The sequence below is a fragment of the Neolamprologus multifasciatus genome, chromosome 14 (genome assembly GCF_963576455.1).
Source record: "Neolamprologus multifasciatus chromosome 14, fNeoMul1.2, whole genome shotgun sequence".
NCBI lineage: Eukaryota > Metazoa > Chordata > Actinopteri > Cichliformes > Cichlidae > Neolamprologus > Neolamprologus multifasciatus.
In genome coordinates, this window is record NC_140452.1 from 7,543,254 (window position 1) to 7,565,594 (window position 22,341).

Sequence of the window (22,341 nt, forward strand, 5' to 3'; positions counted from 1 at the left end):
ACTACCTCTTTTAAATAACAGAAAAACAAACCATCCTTATGTTGTAATTATTGTATGTGTAGTTGTTTTTTTAACTGTGTAATAACATTTAACATTGCTATCAATACATTTTTCAAAAAATGCCTCTCTGTGCAAAATGGGTTCAAAAACATAAACAACTGTGGGATACTGTTTGTTCATGAATTGGACATGGGGAACAAATTGCAGCAGGATCAGGCTGATATTATTTGTATCCCACTGTAACTTTACTGTATAAAGAGCTAACATTTCCAAAATGTTAGGAGTAGTTCGTCATTATAAGTGTTTGTGAACTAAAAATCAAGAATGTGGAATACTGTTTGTCTGTGATTTGGACAGCCCAGTGAGTGCTCCCGACGCAGGGGAAACAAATTCTGTCGGGGATACCTACCTTCACACTAGGGCTGGGTATCGTCACTGATTTCTATAATTGATTGCATTCCGATTCGATTCAATTCAATTTTGACTGAGACAGTCAGAAATATTATAATTTTGATCATTTATCAGTACTGACACTTATGAGACTTCATCAGAGATGTACACCAGATGCCTTCGTGTCAACGTAACTGAGGATAAAACACAGAAAAACAAGGAGGAAGGAGATTTTCCTGGCCTGGCTTTTTATATAGCAGATAACCCCCTTAAATATATTCTGGAGTAGATCAAAAACTGAAGAAAACCATGAATCAACATATGAACATTACCACATGCTGCTGAAGTGAACACAACAGTAGACGTTTGCGTAATAAGCAAGGAAATAAAGCAAAAAAACCACGATTTTTAGATGGGAAACTGTCCTTGAAATACACTGAGAGAGAGAGAGAGCTGTGTAGGAAGTGGGATTTTACTGTGGTAGAAGCAAAACAGCCAAAGTAAGAGGGAATTAATGACAATGTTTATCAAATGTGAAGCATAGTTTGGATCTTTTTTGCTGCTGGTTCAGTGAATTTTGGTCAGAGAGTTACAAAACCTGCAGCATAAGAAGCTGTGAGACAGGCTTTCAGTACCAGTGGCGTGTCTGTGTACCTGCCGTCAGGGGAGAAAGCTGGCATCTCACAGATTCTGATACGTCGGGTCCCCACTTTATGTTTACATCTTTCTGTGGAATCCGTTTACCTGCTCTCATTTGCTGTTTTAGCTGTTTGGTGGTTGTTGATATAGTTTTGTGAGCTTTAACCTGAGATCCTGGCATTTCTGGCAATATACATTTATATTTAAAAATTCATTCAGGATTTAATAGATTGATTGCAAAATTGATCATTGAAACCCACCCTTACTTGGCACCACCGTTGTACAGGTAAAGCCAAAGGAGAGATATGCTTCATCATAATTTTCTTTGGCTTTGAAGGAAGTTGGTTTGGAAGCATATTTGGCAATTCTTCATCTTCTGCCTTGCGTTTCTGTGAGAGACCAGTCAAAAAACATGTCCATTATGCTATCAGTGTCCAATCATTCTTTTTTTAATTCATTCTGCACCCCTCTGCAATGGCTCTGCGCCCCCCACTTTGGGAACCACTGTGGGGGAGATAATTTAGACATTTAAATAATCTGTGGACACACAAGGACACATCTAAAACCTGCAGGACACCGGCCCTTGAGGCCTGGAGTTGGTTTGTTTATTGAGTTGGCATCGGCGACCCTCAACCTGCTGTCCCAGCATGCATAGAGGATGACACTGGCCACAGCAGACTGAAAAAGATTTGATTTACTATACTGTGTAAAACATGTTGTATACCAGGTCACTTACCAGAGAGTTCACTGACCTGTATACATGTATACAGGTTATTAGTGAAATACCTTGTATGATTAATTAATTTCTATATTTAATTATAATAGGTCTAATACTTTATTTTATTTCTTTTAACAGCTTCTTTATTACTTGGAAAGGGTGAACTTTACCACACCATTTGGTGATCAAGTGTCATTTGATGAGAATGGTGATGTGGTGCCAATTTACGATGTGATGAACTGGTTGTGGCTCCCTGATGGAAGCACTGAAGTTCAGAATGTGGGTGAGGTTAAGAGTTCAGCTTTTAAAGGTGAAGAACTCATACTTGATGAAGTCAAAATCTTCTGGAACTTTAAATCCAGAAAGGTTATATATGTTTCTTCAGACATTTATATTTTATCACATGTACAGTAAATATTATTCTGGTAGTCAATATTTAATTTTTGTTCTATAGCCACCTCGATCAGTATGTAGTGAGAGCTGCCCTCCTGGTACCCACATGGTGAGAAAGAAGTGGGAGCCCAAATGCTGTTTTGACTGCATTCCTTGTTCTGAGGGAAAAGTCACTAATAAAAGCAGTAGGTGTTTATCTTTCAACATGGCATATTTCATTTTCTTTCAGTGAAATAAAGTATGCATTTCATCATCTTCTTCTTTTTAAGACTCATTTGAGTGCACCAGTTGTCCAGAAGATTTTTGGTCAAACCCCCAGCGTGACCACTGCGTTCCTAAGAAGACAGAGTTCCTCTCCTACCATGAGCCTCTGGGTATTTGTTTGGCAGCAACTTCACTGCTCGGCACATTCATATGTACTGTTGTTCTAGGGATCTTTTTCTACCATTGCAGAACACCTATAATACGTGCCAGCAATTCAGAACTTAGTTTCCAGCTATTGTTGTCACTCAAGTTGTGTTTCCTTTGTTCACTGCTGTTCATTGGACGACCCAGGCTTTGGACATGCCAACTCAGACATGCAGCATTTGGGATCAGCTTTGTGCTGTGTGTCTCATGCATCCTGGTAAAAACCATGGTTGTTCTGGCTGTGTTCAAAGCCTCCAAGCCAGGAGGGGGAGCCAGTCTGAAGTGGTTTGGTGCTATGCAGCAGAGAGGAACAGTTCTGTTTCTTACAGCTATTCAGACAGCCATCTGCACTGCCTGGCTTGTCTCTTCCTCTCCAACTCCACATAAAAACACCCAATACCACGATGATAAGATTGTTTATGAGTGTGCAGTTGGGTCCACTGTTGGTTTTGGAGTGTTATTGGGCTATATTGGCGTTCTGGCTGTCCTCAGTTTTCTTATTGCATTCCTGGCAAGGAATCTCCCTGATAGTTTTAATGAGGCCAAGCTCATCACATTCAGCATGCTGATCTTCTGTGCTGTGTGGGTGGCCTTTGTTCCTGTTTATATCAGTTCACCTGGAAATCGTGCAGATGCAGTGGAGGTATTTGCCATCCTGGCCTCAAGTTTTGGACTCTTAATCACACTGTTTGGACCCAAATGTTACATAATAATAATGAGACCAGAACTAAACACTAAAAGAGCAATAATGTGTCGTGGGACTGAATCATAATATTTTTTCCATACATAACAGAAAATTCCATGCAGAAAGATAAATAGATATAAATAATACATATAACCAAACAGTTAAATTTAACCTTATACATCATTAAACTATAAATTACTTTCTCTCAATAAAACATTTCAATATGGATCCACCCAGAATTCATAGTATACCTGTGTTTAATTTGCATATCTGTAATTATGGAATTATTGTATATCAGGAACTGATGTGTACTAAGAAACACGTCAGCCAGTTTTTTTTACAATGGTTCCACATTACATAACTCAGCTCATGAGATTCAAAGTGTCAAAACGTTTTGACGTGAAAGCACATATTGCTCTTACTCTCAACAAGCAGCGGGTGCTGCCGTAGGCACCACACCCGTGCCAAAGCACTCACAGGGTAGTCCTCACGTAGCAGTTGCCACCAGCTGCTGTCAGAGCAGGAGATGTTCATCCCTACGTGTCGAAACTGCAAGTGAATTGCGCATGAGCAAAGAGCATTTTTCTTTTTCGTATATTTTTCTTTGTCTAAAATAAATCAATGCACTAAAATCCATCATTACAATCACTGCAAACTTAGAAATTGGATTACCTTGCAGAACCTTAATTCCATTTGTACATCTGATATGGACTGAAGCTGTCTGTTGAGGCTTGCTATGAACACCAGCTGGCTGATAATGTTTTGCAGCTTTTTGGCACATCAACTGCTTGATCATTATAGTCAAGTACTACAGTTGCTGAACCTACCATAGAGAATCTTCACCAAAATGAGGATGGCCCACTCTTTCTGTAAGCCAGCACAGCCTTTGTTTGTGGTGGGTTGTCTGAAAAAACCTTAATGTAGTTTGTTAACAATGTTATGGTTAAAAATGTTCTTCTTTTACTGTTACTTTTGGTGGATCATAGGTTTAAAGCTACTTAAAAAGACACACACAGACAAAAAGTAACTCAGGCCAGAGTTCCTACTTCAGGTCACTTTTGCCGGTCCCAAGCCTGGATAAAGGAGGAGTGTTGGAATTGTGACATTAAAAAACAATAATTGCTAAAAGAAATTTAATTTGTAGTTCTAAATATATTCTAAATGCATTTAAGGTGTTTTTTGCTCACTTAATGTCTCTTCTACAATATTATTTCTCTCTTGTTACAATTACATAAGCATAATCAATTATGCAAATTATGCAATAACGTCATTTAGCGACTTTTAGGACAATGATTTTCCTTATTGAGGAGTTGGCAACACTGCTTTACAGGGATAGAAAAGGTGATAGTGATAAGTAAGACAGAAAAGAGACAAGATAGATAGGAGAGCGGGAAGAGGGGCGCCAGATCTGGCTGTCCACACCTCCACGCCAGATTGGGCTGTAGACTCTACCTCCTGTTGCATCCCAGAAGGACATTCCTCCTCAAACATATCTGTCCTGAATGATATCACATCATTTTTAATTCCTATCAAAAAGGTATAATCTTTAATCTATTAAGATATTTTAACTAGCCAAAAAGATTGCTTTCTCAAAGCAATCCATGGCTGTACAGGTGAGTTAACTGAAGCTCAGTCACACGGTTAAGTAGGAAAACAAAAAAATATGTAGGGACACCGCTGATGACGGTGCAGCTGGCAGCAACTTACAAGTGGCAGGTGTGGCTGACTCCAGCGCGGAAACACTTCCGGGTCAGATGGCGCTCGGAACCCAAACTTCCAGGGACATGTAAGTCCCACACAAAACACACATAACAGGGAGACAGAGATGGGAGGGGAGTAGAAACATAAACACCAAAACGGGCAGGTCGGCCGGTGAGGACTGCTAGACCATGACAGATGGAGTGTAATCTGATATCACACCTCCCGTGGCTCCAGTGTTTGCAATGTGGCACAGCTGTGTTGACTGAACGGCCCTCTTCCTGTCTTGTACCTCAGCATGTCATCAAGGGAATATGCCAGCACATACACAGCGTTAAACACATTGTACTCAGATCTGAGGTTGGAAATGTCCAAGAACTCAGTGTTCCTATTTTCTTGATCCCCCTTTCCAGTGCATAGTGCTCCTCCACCTTCCACACAGCCTTATGTAGCTGGTGCAAATCTGTACTGAAATGTGAATTCCCAAAACTGATTCACCTGAAATTTATTGAAAACGTTACAAACAATTAAATTAAAAACAATAATATTAAGAAATTCTTGCAACTACTATAGTAGTAGTAGTACCATGTTGTTTCCACAGCTGTTGTTGTGTTGTAAGTCAGATTTGTAACAGATTTGTAACTTTCTCTGCTGCCTCATTTGATATATTTTGTGCTGTGATAAATGAACCTCAGTGAATTCAACTGTTAAAGAGTTTTCTCATTTAGAACCAGTGTAAGTCTATCATGTTTACTCCCATTTTGAGACTGATTGAGCCAGCAGTTTTTAAGACCAGCAATCAGCTGTCAGAGCAGGAGATGTTCATCCCTACGTGTCGAAACTGCAAGTGAATTGCGCATGAGCAAAGAGCATTTTTCTTTTTCGTATATTTTTCTTTGTCTAAAATAAATCAATGCACTAAAATCCATCATTACAATCACTGCAAACTTAGAAATTGGATTACCTTGCAGAACCTTAATTCCATTTGTACATCTGATATGGACTGAAGCTGTCTGTTGAGGCTTGCTATGAACACCAGCTGGCTGATAATGTTTTGCAGCTTTTTGGCACATCAACTGCTTGATCATTATAGTCAAGTACTACAGTTGCTGAACCTACCATAGAGAATCTTCACCAAAATGAGGATGGCCCACTCTTTCTGTAAGCCAGCACAGCCTTTGTTTGTGGTGGGTTGTCTGAAAAAACCTTAATGTAGTTTGTTAACAATGTTATGGTTAAAAATGTTCTTCTTTTACTGTTACTTTTGGTGGATCATAGGTTTAAAGCTACTTAAAAAGACACACACAGACAAAAAGTAACTCAGGCCAGAGTTCCTACTTCAGGTCACTTTTGCCGGTCCCAAGCCTGGATAAAGGAGGAGTGTTGGAATTGTGACATTAAAAAACAATAATTGCTAAAAGAAATTTAATTTGTAGTTCTAAATATATTCTAAATGCATTTAAGGTGTTTTTTGCTCACTTAATGTCTCTTCTACAATATTATTTCTCTCTTGTTACAATTACATAAGCATAATCAATTATGCAAATTATGCAATAACGTCATTTAGCGACTTTTAGGACAATGATTTTCCTTATTGAGGAGTTGGCAACACTGCTTTACAGGGATAGAAAAGGTGATAGTGATAAGTAAGACAGAAAAGAGACAAGATAGATAGGAGAGCGGGAAGAGGGGCGCCAGATCTGGCTGTCCACACCTCCACGCCAGATTGGGCTGTAGACTCTACCTCCTGTTGCATCCCAGAAGGACATTCCTCCTCAAACATATCTGTCCTGAATGATATCACATCATTTTTAATTCCTATCAAAAAGGTATAATCTTTAATCTATTAAGATATTTTAACTAGCCAAAAAGATTGCTTTCTCAAAGCAATCCATGGCTGTACAGGTGAGTTAACTGAAGCTCAGTCACACGGTTAAGTAGGAAAACAAAAAAATATGTAGGGACACCGCTGATGACGGTGCAGCTGGCAGCAACTTACAAGTGGCAGGTGTGGCTGACTCCAGCGCGGAAACACTTCCGGGTCAGATGGCGCTCGGAACCCAAACTTCCAGGGACATGTAAGTCCCACACAAAACACACATAACAGGGAGACAGAGATGGGAGGGGAGTAGAAACATAAACACCAAAACGGGCAGGTCGGCCGGTGAGGACTGCTAGACCATGACAGATGGAGTGTAATCTGATATCACACCTCCCGTGGCTCCAGTGTTTGCAATGTGGCACAGCTGTGTTGACTGAACGGCCCTCTTCCTGTCTTGTACCTCAGCATGTCATCAAGGGAATATGCCAGCACATACACAGCGTTAAACACATTGTACTCAGATCTGAGGTTGGAAATGTCCAAGAACTCAGTGTTCCTATTTTCTTGATCCCCCTTTCCAGTGCATAGTGCTCCTCCACCTTCCACACAGCCTTATGTAGCTGGTGCAAATCTGTACTGAAATGTGAATTCCCAAAACTGATTCACCTGAAATTTATTGAAAACGTTACAAACAATTAAATTAAAAACAATAATATTAAGAAATTCTTGCAACTACTATAGTAGTAGTAGTACCATGTTGTTTCCACAGCTGTTGTTGTGTTGTAAGTCAGATTTGTAACAGATTTGTAACTTTCTCTGCTGCCTCATTTGATATATTTTGTGCTGTGATAAATGAACCTCAGTGAATTCAACTGTTAAAGAGTTTTCTCATTTAGAACCAGTGTAAGTCTATCATGTTTACTCCCATTTTGAGACTGATTGAGCCAGCAGTTTTTAAGACCAGCAATCAGCCTTTTCCAAAACATCTGCTTACCCATTAGCTTCCTGGACAATCATTCAACCTTGCAACAGCCACACTCACCTGGACACTGATCTCCCTTGCTCTCCACCAGCTGGTAGCCATTCAAGGATTCAAGGAGCTTTATTTGTCATTCGCATCACATGTTAACATGAGGTGGAATGGAATTATGTATACATGGTCCTGGAGTGAAAGGAAACAAAAATAATGAAGAAACATAATCTTTTTTAAGTAATAAATAAATAGTTGGGGGGGGGGGTTGTTTTGTTATTTGTTTTTTTTAAACAAACAGAAATGACAAGTAATAAGACGATACAATAAATAATACTATAAGTAGAGTTGTCACGGTATGGCATGGCAAACCGTGGGGGATGTGGGGAAGGAGGTCCCAGGCGCGGTGCTCTGTGTATAAACAGTGCGTTTATTTACAGTGTGTGGAAATAACAACAATAAATTCCCGTGCTTTCCCCAGACTCCCGTGTCGTGTCTTCTCCCAGTGTTTGTGCTCTCCGCTCCCGTGTCTCAGCACTCCTCGTGCTGGCTGCGATCTGGCGCTCCACACTTCTCCTGGGGACACAATAGCAGCAGCCGTCAGGACACATACAACCGCAGGCATACACATACACTAACTAGGCTGAACTGGATGACTGACGTGGAGTCTCACGCAATGATCCCGCGTCAGCGGGAGCTCCAAGACTCTCTTAAGTAGCTCCCCCGACGAGGCCTCATCAGCAGCAGGTGCGTGGCTTCGGGTGTGGCCAGTCCCCTAGCGGGGCCACACCCACCAGGCCTGAAGGCGCCTGTAAACAAGGGTTCAGATACACCTGCACTCATACACACACATTCATATCTACAAGGACGGAGAAGAGAGGGCAGCAAAACACCAAAAATACATATAATATAACCGGTCCATGACTGCCCAGGGATACTGGTTCGCTCCGACCCAGAACCCTGACAAGAGTGCCACAACCTGAGTACCAGTATGGAGCATGGGTATAGAGTGTGGGTATAAATATATGTGTAAATAAATACTTTAGCAGCAAAGGGCATGATGACATGCATTGATAAAGTTACAGTGTCAATAAGTGTCAAGTAGTGGTTAAGGTGCTACAATAACAGTTCTTGTCCATTATGCACTGAGAAGTCTCAGCTTCTGGAATGAAGCTGTTTCTCAGTCTGGTGGTTTTGCATTTAATGCTCCTCAGCCTCCTGCCTGAGGGGAGCGGGACAAAGAGTGTGTGTGCTGGGTGAGTGGGGTCCTTCATGATACAGGTGGCCCTCTTCCTGCATCTGGAGGTTTATATGTCTGTGACGGTTGGGCGGCTGCCTCCGACAACTCTCTGTGCAGCCTTCAACACCCTCTGTAGAGCTTTCCCCTCTGCCACAGTGCATTTTCCGTGCCACATGTTGATGCCAGAGCACAGAACATTCTCCACCGCACATCTGTAAAAGGAGATGAGGACTGAGCTCTCCATTCCTGCTATCCAGGTACGTACCCAGGTACTTGTAGCTGGGTACTACTTCGACTGCAGATCCTCTAACGTGCAGGGGTGTGTGTGTGTGTCTTCCCCTCCTGAAGTCCACAATCATCTCCTTCGTCTTCTTCTCATTTAAGCAGAGATTGCTTTGCCTGCACCAGTCCTCCAAGTGTTCCACCTCCTTCCTTTCGCCGGTCTCATCATTGTTTGTGATGCAACCAACCACAGCTGTGTCGTCCACAAACTTTACAATATGATAGCCTGGATGGTTTGGTGAGCAGTCATATGTAAGCAGTGTGAACAGGAGGGGCTTTAGCACACAACCCTGTGGGGAGCTAGTGCTGAGGACTCTGGAAGGTGAGGAGACATTGTGGATCCTCACAGACTGCGGTCTGTCAGGAAGTCCAGGACCCAGTTACAAAGAGAGGAGCTCAGTCCCAGGGCCAGTCCTCTCAGTATGGCTTGCCTGTCTCCCTGCCTCCCTGCCTCGGAACCTCGGATCACTATTTTTCTGGACTCACCTGGGCCTCCTCTTCCCCTCCTCCTGTTTGACTACACCTGCAAAACAATGCCCACCAACTCTTGCACCACTGTTCCCTTCGTCGAGCTTCGCCACCCATGGCCCATGACCCTGGACATGCTAGTTTAAGTTGGATCCACTCCACGTTCTGGCTTCGGCCTTGACTGGGGTTTTGCAGGGGAGGGGTGGAGCAGTGGAATCAGGCTTTGGTGGCAGGAAGGCTAACCTACACAGTTGATAACCATCATCTAATCATGCCTCCCCTATTTGAGTAGGATGCCAGCACCTGATGAGAGAGCTGTGCTGGGCTGAGCCAGAGGCTGTGCCCCAATTCAGGGTCTGGATGCTTGAAGTACGCGCACTATGTGTACTACGTACGGTGCGTACTATAAGTACGAGAAGTGCGGAAGTGATAGGCTTGTGATATGGGACGGTCTAGCCTTCGTCGCGCTGTTCAGGTTGCCTAGCAACCATCATACTAACCGCGAGAAAAGTCTCATACAGCATTGTGTGACATAAATGAAGGAGAAAAATGTTTTGTTGGTCATTCATTTTTGTCATGCATTCACTTTGATTAGTTGAGTATCTGAGGCTGAGACCACAGGACTGTAAAACATGATTTCTGGGCTTCATTTCTGTACTGAACAGTCATTTCAAGATTAGTTAGTAAATAACAATTAGCTGATGTTGTTCATGAGACTAAAGTCCTCTCACTGTGGTAATGTAATTATAATATGGCCAATATTATAGTATTGTCAGATTATTATGACATATATATATATATATTAACGCTGAAAGCACAAACATCACTAATGTCACATAACTTTGCTGTTGGCCACATGTTGGCAATGTTTTAATGTTCTTCGTTATTAAACATTCGCACATAATTAAGTGACGTCATATTCAGTACTTAGTTTTGACAGTTCACTCTTCGGCCGCTCCCTTCTGCCGTATTTTGTGGCAAAATTATCCACACCCACTGCCGCGCTATGAATTGTGGGATATATGGGACCACGAAGCGTGCACCGGACCACGCTTGATATTTGGGGAAATCGACGGCGCATTTGGAGTATGCATTTGAAGTACACTTCGAATTGGGACAGCTGTTGTCGCGTGGCGGTGACGTAATCACACTTAAAATGCGTACTTCAAGCGTGCAGACCCTGAATTGGGACACAGCCAGAGTGGAGGCAACTGGAGAGATGCCCAAGCAGAAATCATGGAAAACTCTGACAATAAACACGTACTTGTCTTGGAACACTGTGTGCATAGGTTCCTTTTGTGTGACAAGAACAAATTAAAAAAGGAAAAAATTCTGACAATATGGAAATTTTATAGTCCAAGACAGCTAGATTTGACTTAATATTTTATTTTAACGAGGTATTTTCATCATAAACCTTGCTGTACATGAATCATATTTTTGATGTGTATTTCATACATTTGTTGAACCATAAAAATATTCAGTAATCTTTTACATCTGTTAAAAAGAAATGAAATTAACAAAACACACACACAAAACAAAGTTCTTGTTATCTACTAATTCACTTTTACTGTTTTCTAAGTCTGCCCTGCCCCTTTTTCCCAGATGGGTGGTGTGCAAGATTATCTAACACCGTATGCCAATAAAAAGGAATAACAAAACAATAAAACCTGATTACTAGGCTCAGAAAATCAGAAAGCTGCCATGTGGTTATTATTTCAAACCAATTTGCTCTTGCTCATTTTACTATATTTCTACTTTTCTTATGCTTTATTATCTTCTGTATTTCCCTGCTCTTGTCAGTTACAAGGAGAATTTCATCTAAATGGGGTGCACAAGACTGGAGATGTAATTCTGGGTGGACTGTTTCCAGTCCATTTTTTTAAAAGTTTTCCTGACCTGTCTTTTATCTCAGAACCACAACAGCCTACATGTCATGGGTAAGTATGGCTGGGAAGGGGGGGAATGAAGAAAAGAAAAAATTGTGGGAAATGAGTTCCATTGTATTTTATAACTAAAGTATTAATATCATCATGCAAGTTTCTTGACCGTCTGCTGTTATTTTTTCATTAAAATGTCCTTTTAATTGTTTTCATTTAGTGTCTGTATTTTTTGTTAATTAATTTTGCACTCGGTTTTCCAAGTATCTTGTTTTTATTTTACAATAATTAACTTTTTCTTTTTTTAGATTCTATGTACAAGGATTTAGGCTGGCACAAATCATGGCTTTTGCTATTGATGAAATCAACAGAAACTCTGAACTTTTACCTACTATGACTTTAGGATACAGTCTTTATGACAACTGTGCTGAACTTGGAATTGGATTCCGAGGAGCATTGTCATTAGTCAATGGTCAAGAGGAACAAATTATATTGGATGATGCATGTGCTGGAAATCCTCTAGTCCTAGGGATTGTGGGTGATTCTTCCTCTACACGTTCTATTGCTATCTCCAGCGTCTTAGGTTTGTACAGAGTACCTATGGTAAGTTCTCAGTTTAACCATACCATATTATTGTTGGTTGAATTAACTGTATATTTAATACAATATAAAGCTTGCATTTTTCACAGGTGAGTTATTTTGCCACATGTTCCTGTCTGAGTGATCGTCAAAAGTATCCATCCTTCTTTAGGACAATACCAAGTGATGCTTTCCAGGTAAACATTACCAAAATTAAAGCAATAAAAAATAAAGTATTTTTAAGGATATACCTGATGAATACCTGTTTTCCAACAGAATACATAATGATGTGCTGTAAAGCTGATGAAAAGTAACTCTAATGAAAGATTTTTCTAGCCTATGCACCTCTGTTCTAATCTGTATTCACATAGGTACGTGCTATGATTCAAATTCTAAAACATTTTGGCTGGACTTGGGCAGGTTTGCTCATCAGTGATGATGATTATGGACATAATGCAGCAAGATCCTTACAATCTGAGCTCACTCGGTCTGGTGAAGGTTGCCTGGCGTACTTTGAGGTTTTGCCTCGGGACAAAAACACAGATGAAGTCGGGAGGATTGTGAATGTCATGAAAAAATCCACAGCTCGAGTTGTCATTGTCTTTGCATATGAGAGTCACATACTAAACCTTATGGATGAGGTCTGGCTTTACAACAATTTTATTATTAATAATTATAAAGATTTGAATAACTATAGTGTGTAAAACATTTTGTATGTTTGTGTGAATGAGTAAAGAAATTTAATCATGTGGAATTATTTTGCTAGAGCAGCAATTCAATGGCATGATAATGTCCCTAAAGTATTTGCTAGTTTCAATATTTGGTATATTACAATGCACAGGTAGTGAGGCAAAATGTAACAGGCCTACAGTGGATGGCCAGTGAGGCCTGGACAGCAGCTGCTGTGCTCCAAACACCTCATCTCATGCCATACCTGGGTGGTACACTGGGTATTGCCATTCGTCATGGGGAAATACCAGGGCTCAGGGAATTCCTGTTAAAAATAAGTCCCACTCTACATTACAACAATAGCTATGGAAATAGCATGGTGAGGTTTTTACATTTAGTATGGTATGTGCAAGAACTAGATATTATATCTAGATATTATATAAGATATTATATTATCATAATTTATATTTATAAAATCTAAATATTTCAGGTGAATCAGTTTTGGGAATTCACATTTCAGTGCAGATTTGCACCAGCTCCACCAGGCTGGCTGGAAAGTGGACGTGCATTATGCACTGGACAGGAAAATCTGCAAAATGTGGAAAATGAGTTCTTGGACATTACCAACCTGCGGCCTGAGTATAACGTGTACAAAGCTGTTTATGCCCTTGCGTATTCCCTTGATGACATGCTACGGTGCAAGCCAGGAAGAGGGCCTTTCAGTGGGAACAGCTGTGGTGCTTTGCAGTCACTGGAGCCATGGCAGGTGTGATATCAGTTTACAGTCCACCTAACTAAACAAATTGTTTGCTTGTAATTATTTTCAGGGTGACATTCATCCTGTGGGATTAAACAAAATGCCATATGTTTTACTGGTTAAACAGCTGGAAGGAGCTAAAAGGACTTTCTGTACTCCTGATAGTGTAGTGCTTTGTATATTTAGATCGGAGAGATCATTGACCTTTTGTGATATAACTTGTTCATTTAAGGAATTTCTATATTTAAATAAAATAGGCATAATATTTTGTTTGACCTCAGAATAGTATGCCACTATTTCAATGTGAAAAATAATTAATTTCTGATGAATCCCTTTTTTAACAGCTTGTTTATTATATATACATACATACAGGTTATTAGTGAAATATCTTGATTTCTATATTTGAATATAATGAGTCCAAAAGTTTATTTTATTTTTTTAACAGCTTGTTTATTACTTGGAAAGGGTGAACTTTACCACACCATTTGGTGATCAAGTGTCATTTGATGAGAATGGTGATGTGGTACCAATTTACGATGTGATGAACTGGTTGTGGCTCCCTGATGGAAGCACTGAAGTTCAGAATGTGGGTGAGGTTAAGGAGTCTGTTTTCAATGGTGAAGAACTCATACTTGATGAAGGCAAAATCTTCTGGAACTTTGATTCGAAAAAGGTTATACGTTTCGTAGACTTTTACATTGTCACATGTATAGCATATGTAATTTTGGCAAGTAATGTTTAACTTTGTCCAATAGCCACCTCGATCAGTATGCAGTGAGAGCTGTTCTCCTGGTACCCACATGGTGAGAAGGAAGGGGGAGCCCAAATGCTGTTTTGACTGCATCCCTTGTTCTGAGGGAAAAATTACCAATAAAAGCAGTAGGTGTTTATCTTTCAACATGCCATACTTAATTTTCTCTTTCTCCTTTTTTTTCTTCTATAATATGCATTTCACCATCTTCTTCTTTTTAAGACTCATTTGAGTGCACCAGTTGTCCAGAGGATTTTTGGTCAAACCCCCAGCGTGACCACTGTGTTCCAAAGAAGACAGAGTTCCTCTCCTACCATGAGCCTCTGGGTATTTGTTTGGCAGCAACCTCACTGCTGGGCACACTCATTTGTGCTGTTGTTCTAGGGATCTTTTTCTACCATTGCAGAACACCTATAATACGTGCCAGCAATTCAGAACTTAGTTTCCAGCTTTTGCTGTCACTCAAATTGTGTTTCCTGTGTTCACTACTGTTCATTGGACGACCCAGGCTGTGGACATGCCAACTCAGACATGCAGCATTTGGGATCAGCTTTGTGCTGTGTGTCTCATGCATCCTGGTAAAAACCATGGTTGTTCTGGCTGTGTTCAAAGCCTCCAAGCCAGGAGGGGGAGCCAGTCTGAAGTGGTTTGGTGTTACGCAGCAGAGAGGAACAGTTCTAGTTCTTACATCTATTCAGGCAGCCATCTGCACTACCTGGCTTGTTTCTTCCTCTCCAACTCCACATAAAAACACCCAATACCACAATGATAAGATTGTTTATGAGTGTGCATTTGGGTCAACTGTTGGTTTTGCAGTGTTATTGGGTTATATTGGCGTTCTAGCTTTCCTCAGTTTCCTAATTGCATTCCTGGCAAGGAATCTCCCTGATAGTTTTAATGAGGCAAAGCTCATCACATTCAGCATGCTGATCTTCTGTGCTGTGTGGGTGGCCTTTGTTCCCGTTTATATCAGCTCACCAGGAAATTATGCAGATGCAGTGGAGGTATTTGCTATCCTGGCCTCAAGTTTTGGACTGTTGATCACATTGTTTGGATCCAAATGTTACATAATAATAATGAGACCCGAATTGAACACAAAAAAGGCTATAATGGGTCGTGGCAGTGAATCTTAATTATTTTTCCACATAGACTAGAAAAGCAGCTTTAAAGTAAATTAGAAAGGAGAGAGACTCCAGTAGTTGGGATAGGTTGAATAGGGTGCAGTAGAAACATGTTTTCTCTTTTTTCTTTGGGCGGTGGGTGTTTGCAATAATATTTGAATTTTTTATCAATGTAATTGAAACAATGGACATTCAGCATTAGGCATTTAGATAAATTGTGGCAGCCTTTTCTCTCTCTTTTTTTCAGTCTTGCTTTCTACTTGGGATATTTGTTGGAAAAAAGCACAATGTTCATTCAAAGATAATGAAAACATATGTCAAAATGATACTAAACAAACTGATCAGGAACAACCACATTGTCAAACCACATTCACAGATAAAATATAAATTTGTAAAAAAAAAAAAAATCCATAAACAAAAATAAATAATGCTTAAAACAGGCTCTTAATCACACTTTTTGGACCCAAATGTTGCATAATCCTGATGAGACCAGAACTCAACACCAAAAAAGCAATAATGTCCCGTGGGACCGAATCATAATATTTTTCCGTATGTAGCAGAAAAGTTAATGCAGAAAAACAAATTAATACATGTTATACATGTTGGGTTTTGTAATGTTGATTGTCATTTATGCTTAGAAATATCTACTTATATATGCTTAGAGTTTTATAATTAGTTTTAGATTGGTAGAGGTGTATAATCGATTGTGTAGTGATAGGATGTGTGATCCTTAATAGTCTGCAAAGGCTTTGTGCGCATTCCAGAGTGTTCTGGCATCCACACCCACACTCTGGGAGCATGGGAGAGGTCGTACCTTGTCTTATTGTTTTATGGTAGGATAAACGTGGCTATATCTGTTTTATCCTAAGTGCCTTTCGTTTAGATGAACTGTTGGACTTCCAGACCAGCAGGTTTAGGGAAGTCATTTATGGGGTCACACTCTGACCCCCCCCCCCCCCCCACACACACACACACACACACACACACACACACACACCGCACAGGCAAGGTTCTCTTTGTTTGTATGTAGACGTCGTATGTTAATGAACCTATGCATATTCATGTAACCTCAATAAAAGAGCAGTGTTACGGGGGAGCGGACAAGAGCAACTGGGGTCAAGCGAAGGAACGGCGTTTGTTCGGCTCTCTCCCGTGCACGAGAAACATGAAGAACTTTGCCTACTCGTGTCTTGCTTTGCTGTGTAATTATATTGTCTTCAACGTTCCAGCGAATAGGTTCAAGCTACAAATCTATCAATACATTTAACCAAATATATTGAACCTTTAAAAAAAATCTTTCCATTCACACCATGAAAGTGAGAACATATTAAAAACAGTTAGGTACTCGATTGAAACTCTACTACATTTTTTTTCATGATTGTGTTAAAATGTAAATCATTTATACTTTTCCAGTGCAAGTGTGTGGCTCACCATGATTAAATTTAGCCTTATACATAATACAGAATTACTTTCTCTAAATAAACAAACAATTACACATGGATTCTTATTCTTTTTATTTGAAGTTTCCACAGTTGCCAGAAAGGGACAGATTTCTGGACGATCTTAATGAGTGGTTGTTGCGATCCAGAGGTTCAGTTTTGTTTCACTGCAGGGTCTCTTCATTCTTCACATATCCACGTTGGTTAGAGTAAATCCTGAAGCTGAATGGCCTTTGTACAAGCACACACACTTCTTAGCAGGGCAAAGGTATAAGCACAAACAGCAGTGTAGATCCAGGCAGCCAGCCTGTGTCTGTCCAACCAATCAGAAAGCTCCATACATTGAGCCGCATGGCTAAATTGCATTGCTTCGGGATTTCAAAAATGATCCAACAGTTACAGTTTTTTCTGATGGCTTTAACCCTAACTGTGATTCTTATAGCACAATTCCTAAAACTATTAATACTTATAGCAAAACCACTCACTGAGTTTGCAAAACTAAAAGCACAAACACTGCTTTGCACTCAGTTTGCAATTTTGTAACACACACTTTGCAAAACTGTAGGCACAATTCACTGCACAACACTCTTTTTGCAGAACTTTAAACACAACTCACTGCTTACACTCAATTACCAAATTTCCAACACACTCCTAGCAAAATTATACACATGTGTGGCTATCATTAACACTATTTTGCCAACTGTCTGGCACACTTTCACATGTGAAAACTGTTTTAGATAATTAGTCCACTTTGCAATCAGCCTAAGCACTATAAATAGGCCACAGGTAAGCTGTCTATGTGGAGTACAATGGAAGGAGCAGTACGAGTGAGAAGAGTGAAATCAGAGGAGGCCGAGGGAGAGGACGTGGAGGTGAAGAAGTTGGAGGAAGAGGACGTGGAGGTGAAGAAGTTGGAGGAAGAGGACGTGGAGGTGAAGAAGCAAGAGGGTTAGAGGAAGTTAGAGGAAGAGGACAAGGAGGAGCAAGAAGAAGATGAGGAGGGGAAAGAGGAAGGGTAAGAAGAGTAAGAAACAGAATAACTGATGACATCAGAGCTACAATAGTGGACCATGTCATCAACCATGGGATGACCCTGAGGGAAGCTGGCCAATGGGTTCAGCCTAAACTGAGCCGCTACACTGTGGCAAGCATCATTAGGACATTTCGAAATGAGAATCGGTAAGTACTTTGTAGCACTGCCATACTCTAATGAGAAACACAACAGTACCATACATGCAAAAATACTGAAATTGTTACATTACAGAATTGCTAGACGTCCAGATGTTGGGGGCAGAGGCAGAATGTTCACTCCAGAGCAAGAGACCCATATAGTGAACATGGTGATTGCCAATAATGCAATACAGTTTTTTCTGATTGCTTAAGCACATTTTTTGTAACTATTGGCTATTTTTGCAAAACTCTACACACAAATAAGAAAACCTGTCACCCAATTATCAAAACATTGTAGTTCTCTTGCAAAAGCGAACACAGCTAGATTAACTCTTCACACCTTCGTAAAAATGGTGTTTTCGTATCAAACAGTACACACAAGCCATCATCTACTAAGCACACAATGCACCAACTACACACTGATGGTATGAATACAAAACACATCTGGCTTTTGCTTTCTCTGTGCACAAGGTAGGCCATGTCAGTTTGAGCTCATACTTTTGTCATAGGTCTGTAAACATGGAGGGATCCAAACTTCAAGTACTGGTGTTTATTCACACACATCAAAACAAACACAAGTGTTTATTTCCAAGTATGGGATTATTTGCAATCGCCATATTGACTATATGGGTTTCTTGGTCTGCAGTGAACATGCTTCCTCTGCCCCAGCATCTGGTCGTCTAGCAATTCTGTAAAGTAACAATTTCAGTATTTTTACATCTATGGTATTGTTGTGTTTCTCATTAGCATACGGCAGTGCTACAAATCTTAGTGCAAAGTGACTGTACTAACCGATTCTCATTTCAAAATGTCCTTATGATGCTTGCCACAGTGTAGCGGCTCGAGTTAGGCTGAACCCGTTGGCCAGCTTCCCTCAGGGTCATTCCACGGTTGATTACATGGTCCACTATTGTAGCTCTGATGTCATCAGCAATTCTATTTCTTACTCTTCTTACCCTTCCTCTCCCCCCTCCTCGTCCTCCCCTTGTTCCTCCTTGTCCTTGTCGTCCTCTTCATCCTACTACTTCACCTCCACGTCCTCTTGCTCGGCCTCCTCTACTTCTCACTCTTACTGCTCCTTCCATTGTACTCCACACACACAGCTTACCTGTGGCCTGTTTATAGTGCTTAGGCTGATTGCAAAGTGAACTAATTATCTAAAAAAGTTTTTACATGTGACAGTGTGCCAGACAGTTGGCAAAATAGTGTAAATAATGACCGTAAATGTGTATAGTTTTGCTAGGAGTGCGTTGATCATTTGGGAATTGAGTGTAAAGCAGTGAGTTGTGTTTACAGTTCTGCAAAAATAGTGCTGTGCAGTGGATTGTAGCTACAGGTTTGTAAAGTGTGTGTTACAAAATGGCAAACTGAGTGCAAAGCAGTGTTTGTGCTTTTAGTTTTGCAAACTCAGTGAGTGGTTTTGCTATAAGTATTAATAGTTTTAGAAATTGTGCTATAAGAATCACAGTTAGGGTTTAAGCATTCAGAAAAAACTGTAAGACTGCGCGAAATACAGCAGCGCATACTTGATAATGACACCATCTTTCAAAATATACACAGTGCAAGCATTTCTGCACTAAGCCGTGTACTTGCGCGCCACAGAATAAGAATGAAGCAAATTTACAGAGTTCCTTTCGAGAGAAACACAGAACGTGTAAAGCAACTGCGATATGACTATGTGCAGGTAAACTAGTGTCACTGGTTCTGAATTTGGAAGTGCATACTGTAATGCTGTGCATGGGCCTGATGTGTTGCATTTGTTTTGTCTTGTCCAGAGAGTGATGGAACTAGAAGCAGATGCAACGGGACATGAGCTAATTATTGTAGATGAGCCCGGTTTTAACCTCAGTAAAACCAGGAGACGTGGCAGGAACATTATTGGACACCATGCCATCATCAATGTCCCAGGACAACGTGGTGGTAACATAACCATGTGTGCAGCTATAAGCCAAAATGGTGTTGTTCACCATCATGCAACCATAGGCCCATACAACACTGCACACATTATTGCATTCCTGGACACCTTGCATGACATGCTCACTGTTCAGAGACCAGAGCAGACCCGATATGTCATCATATGGGACAATGTTAGTTTCCATAGGGCTGCTTTGGTCCGCAACTGGTTTACAGACCACCCATCCTTCATGGCACTCAACCTCCCTCCATACTCTCCATTCTTAAATCCCATCGAGGAGTTCTTCTCTGCCTGGCGCTGGAAAGTGTACGACCGTCATCCTCATCAACAGGTAGCCCTTTTGCAGGCAATGGAGGAGGCATGTGGAGATATTGACCAGGCATCATGTCAGGCCTGGATACGGCATTCAAGGAGATATTTTCCCCAGTGCCTTGGACTGGAGGATATCGCATGCGATGTGGACGAAATTTTGTGGCCGGACCCAGAAAGACGACATGATGTAGGCTGATTGTCTTTTTTTTTCCTTTTTTTTGTGAAATTCCCATTTTGTGTTCTGACTTTGTTTTGGTTTTGATGAGTTTGAATAAACACCAATACTTGAAGTTTGGATCCTTGTATGTTTACATGACACTATGACAAAAGTGTGACCTCAAATTGACATCTGTACACAGAGAAAGCAAAAGCCAGATGTGTTTTGTATTCATACCATCAGTGTGCAGTTGGCGCATTGTGTGTTCAGTTTTGAGGGATAAACCTCTTAAATTTATCCAAGTGTATATGTAAAAAAACCCAAAAACTCTAGTTTATTGCACTTTTCTGCAATTTATGTAGTTACTATGGACTTAATGCATATATATTATTAAAATTTGGGCTATAACAGTTGTATTGATGTACAGCAACTTGAAATGCTCCTAAAAATGGCACTACAGCATGTAAAAATATACCCATATGGAAAAGATATATATAAATCTTATAAAGTTTGTATCTGTCTTGTGTGAAACTTGTATGAAAAGCATACAAGAGTAAAAACAAATATAAGATCCCTTGAAAAATTATATAGTGAAACTTGTATGTTTTGGATACTTACCAAAACAATATATGAAAGTAATGAGAAAGTGGCCACTTTCATGAGTAAATCATGTAAGCCTTATATGATTTATATACTTGGTTCTATGGTAGCTCTTAAAGGGTTAAGCCCTGCCCTTTCTTCTTGTTTTTCACTGAAGGGCGGTGTGCAAGATTCATGTCAATAAAAGGCAATGGCAATGCAATAAAATGGTATGACTAAGGTCAGAAAATCTGAAAGCTGTCATGAGCTCATTTTTACGAAGCAATTTGCTCTTGTTCATTTTGCTGTATTCATACTTTTCTTATGCTATGTCCTCTTCTGTGTTTACCTCCTCATGTCAGCTACAGGGGCAATTTCATCTAAACATAATGCACAAGAGTGGAGATGTCATCCTGGGTGGATTGTTTCCAGTCCACTTTTCTCAAGTGTTCCTGACGTGTCTTTTGCCTCAGAGCCACAACAGCCTTCTTGCCATGGGTAAGTATGACAGGGTGAAATAGGGAAGTAAAACAAGGTAAATATGACAGGGAAACAACAAAAAGAGAGAGAACAGGGACAAACCTAATGCTAATTTAAATATAAATGTTATGTCTAAAGTAACTATACTTTGTTTTCTTCGCTGAAGCTCAGAATAACGCATACTGACTGAAGCTTGTTCTTGATTATTTTTTCATTAAAATATCCCTATAATTGTTGTTATTCAGTTTCCTTAATTGTTTGTATGAGTATCTTTGTAACATGTTTTCTAATTATCCTGATGTATTTTTCAAATCAAAATGGTTTTTTTTTTATTAGTTTCTATGTTCAGGGGTTTAGGCAAGCACAAACCATGGCTTTTGCTATTGCTGAGATCAACAACAACTCCAACTTGCTGCCTAATGTGACTGTGGGATACACTCTTTATGACAACTGTGCTGAACTTAGAATTGGATTCCGTGGAGCATTGTTATTGGCCAGTGGCCAAGAGGAACAAATTATATTACATAATACATGTGTTGGAAAACCTCCAGTCCTTGCGATCGTGGGTGAAACTTCCTCTACACGTTCTATTGCTATCTCCAGCGTATTAGGTTTGTACAGAGTACCCATGGTAAGTTTTCAGTTTAACCATAGAATATTATTTATGGTTATATTGATTTAACTGTAAATTTAATGTCAAAAATAATGTACAACATATTGTCTGGTTTTCACAGGTGAGTTATTTCGCCACATGTTCCTGTTTGAGTGACCGTCAAAAGTATCCATCCTTCTTTAGGACGATCCCAAGTGATGCTTTCCAGG

At 40.2% G+C, this 22,341-nt stretch overlaps 2 protein-coding genes and 1 pseudogene across 3 annotated transcripts; all 3 read left to right on the plus strand.

Moving 5' to 3' along the window:
• Positions 1-2,408: 2,408 nt before the first annotated feature.
• LOC146503449 (vomeronasal type-2 receptor 26-like) lies at positions 2,409-3,349 on the plus strand (the record flags this gene model as incomplete). Its single annotated transcript, XM_085131122.1, has 1 exon — positions 2,409-3,349. A coding segment is annotated over one exon (912 nt), but the record flags the coding sequence as incomplete, so codon positions are not given.
• Positions 3,350-14,136: 10,787 nt separating this feature from the next.
• On the plus strand, positions 14,137-15,860 carry LOC146503450 (extracellular calcium-sensing receptor-like). Its single transcript, XM_085131202.1, has 3 exons — positions 14,137-14,268; positions 14,351-14,474; positions 14,569-15,860. The coding sequence occupies exons 1-3, from the start codon at positions 14,137-14,139 to the stop codon at positions 15,477-15,479; spliced, it is 1,167 nt and encodes a 388-aa protein (XP_084987328.1). The 3' UTR covers positions 15,480-15,860.
• A 3,745-nt stretch (positions 15,861-19,605) lies between these two features.
• LOC146503451 (uncharacterized) lies at positions 19,606-20,720 on the plus strand (annotated as a pseudogene). The gene is made up of 2 exons (XR_014877845.1): positions 19,606-19,760; positions 19,852-20,720. The product of XR_014877845.1 is annotated as an uncharacterized LOC146503451 (transcript).
• The last annotated feature ends 1,621 nt before the right edge of the window (positions 20,721-22,341 follow it).

What these genes read in the sequence shown, in the direction of transcription:
- LOC146503450 (XM_085131202.1), top strand. Translation starts at nt 14,137, where the DNA reads ATGAACTGGTTGTGGCTCCCTGATGGAAGCACTGAAGTTCAGAATGTG. An exon ending in GGAACTTTGATTCGAAAAAG is followed by an intron (nt 14,269 to 14,350) that starts GTTATACGTTTC and finishes TTTGTCCAATAG; the next exon opens with CCACCTCGATCAGTATGCAG. An exon ending in AAAAATTACCAATAAAAGCA is followed by an intron (nt 14,475 to 14,568) that starts GTAGGTGTTTAT and finishes CTTCTTTTTAAG; the next exon opens with ACTCATTTGAGTGCACCAGT.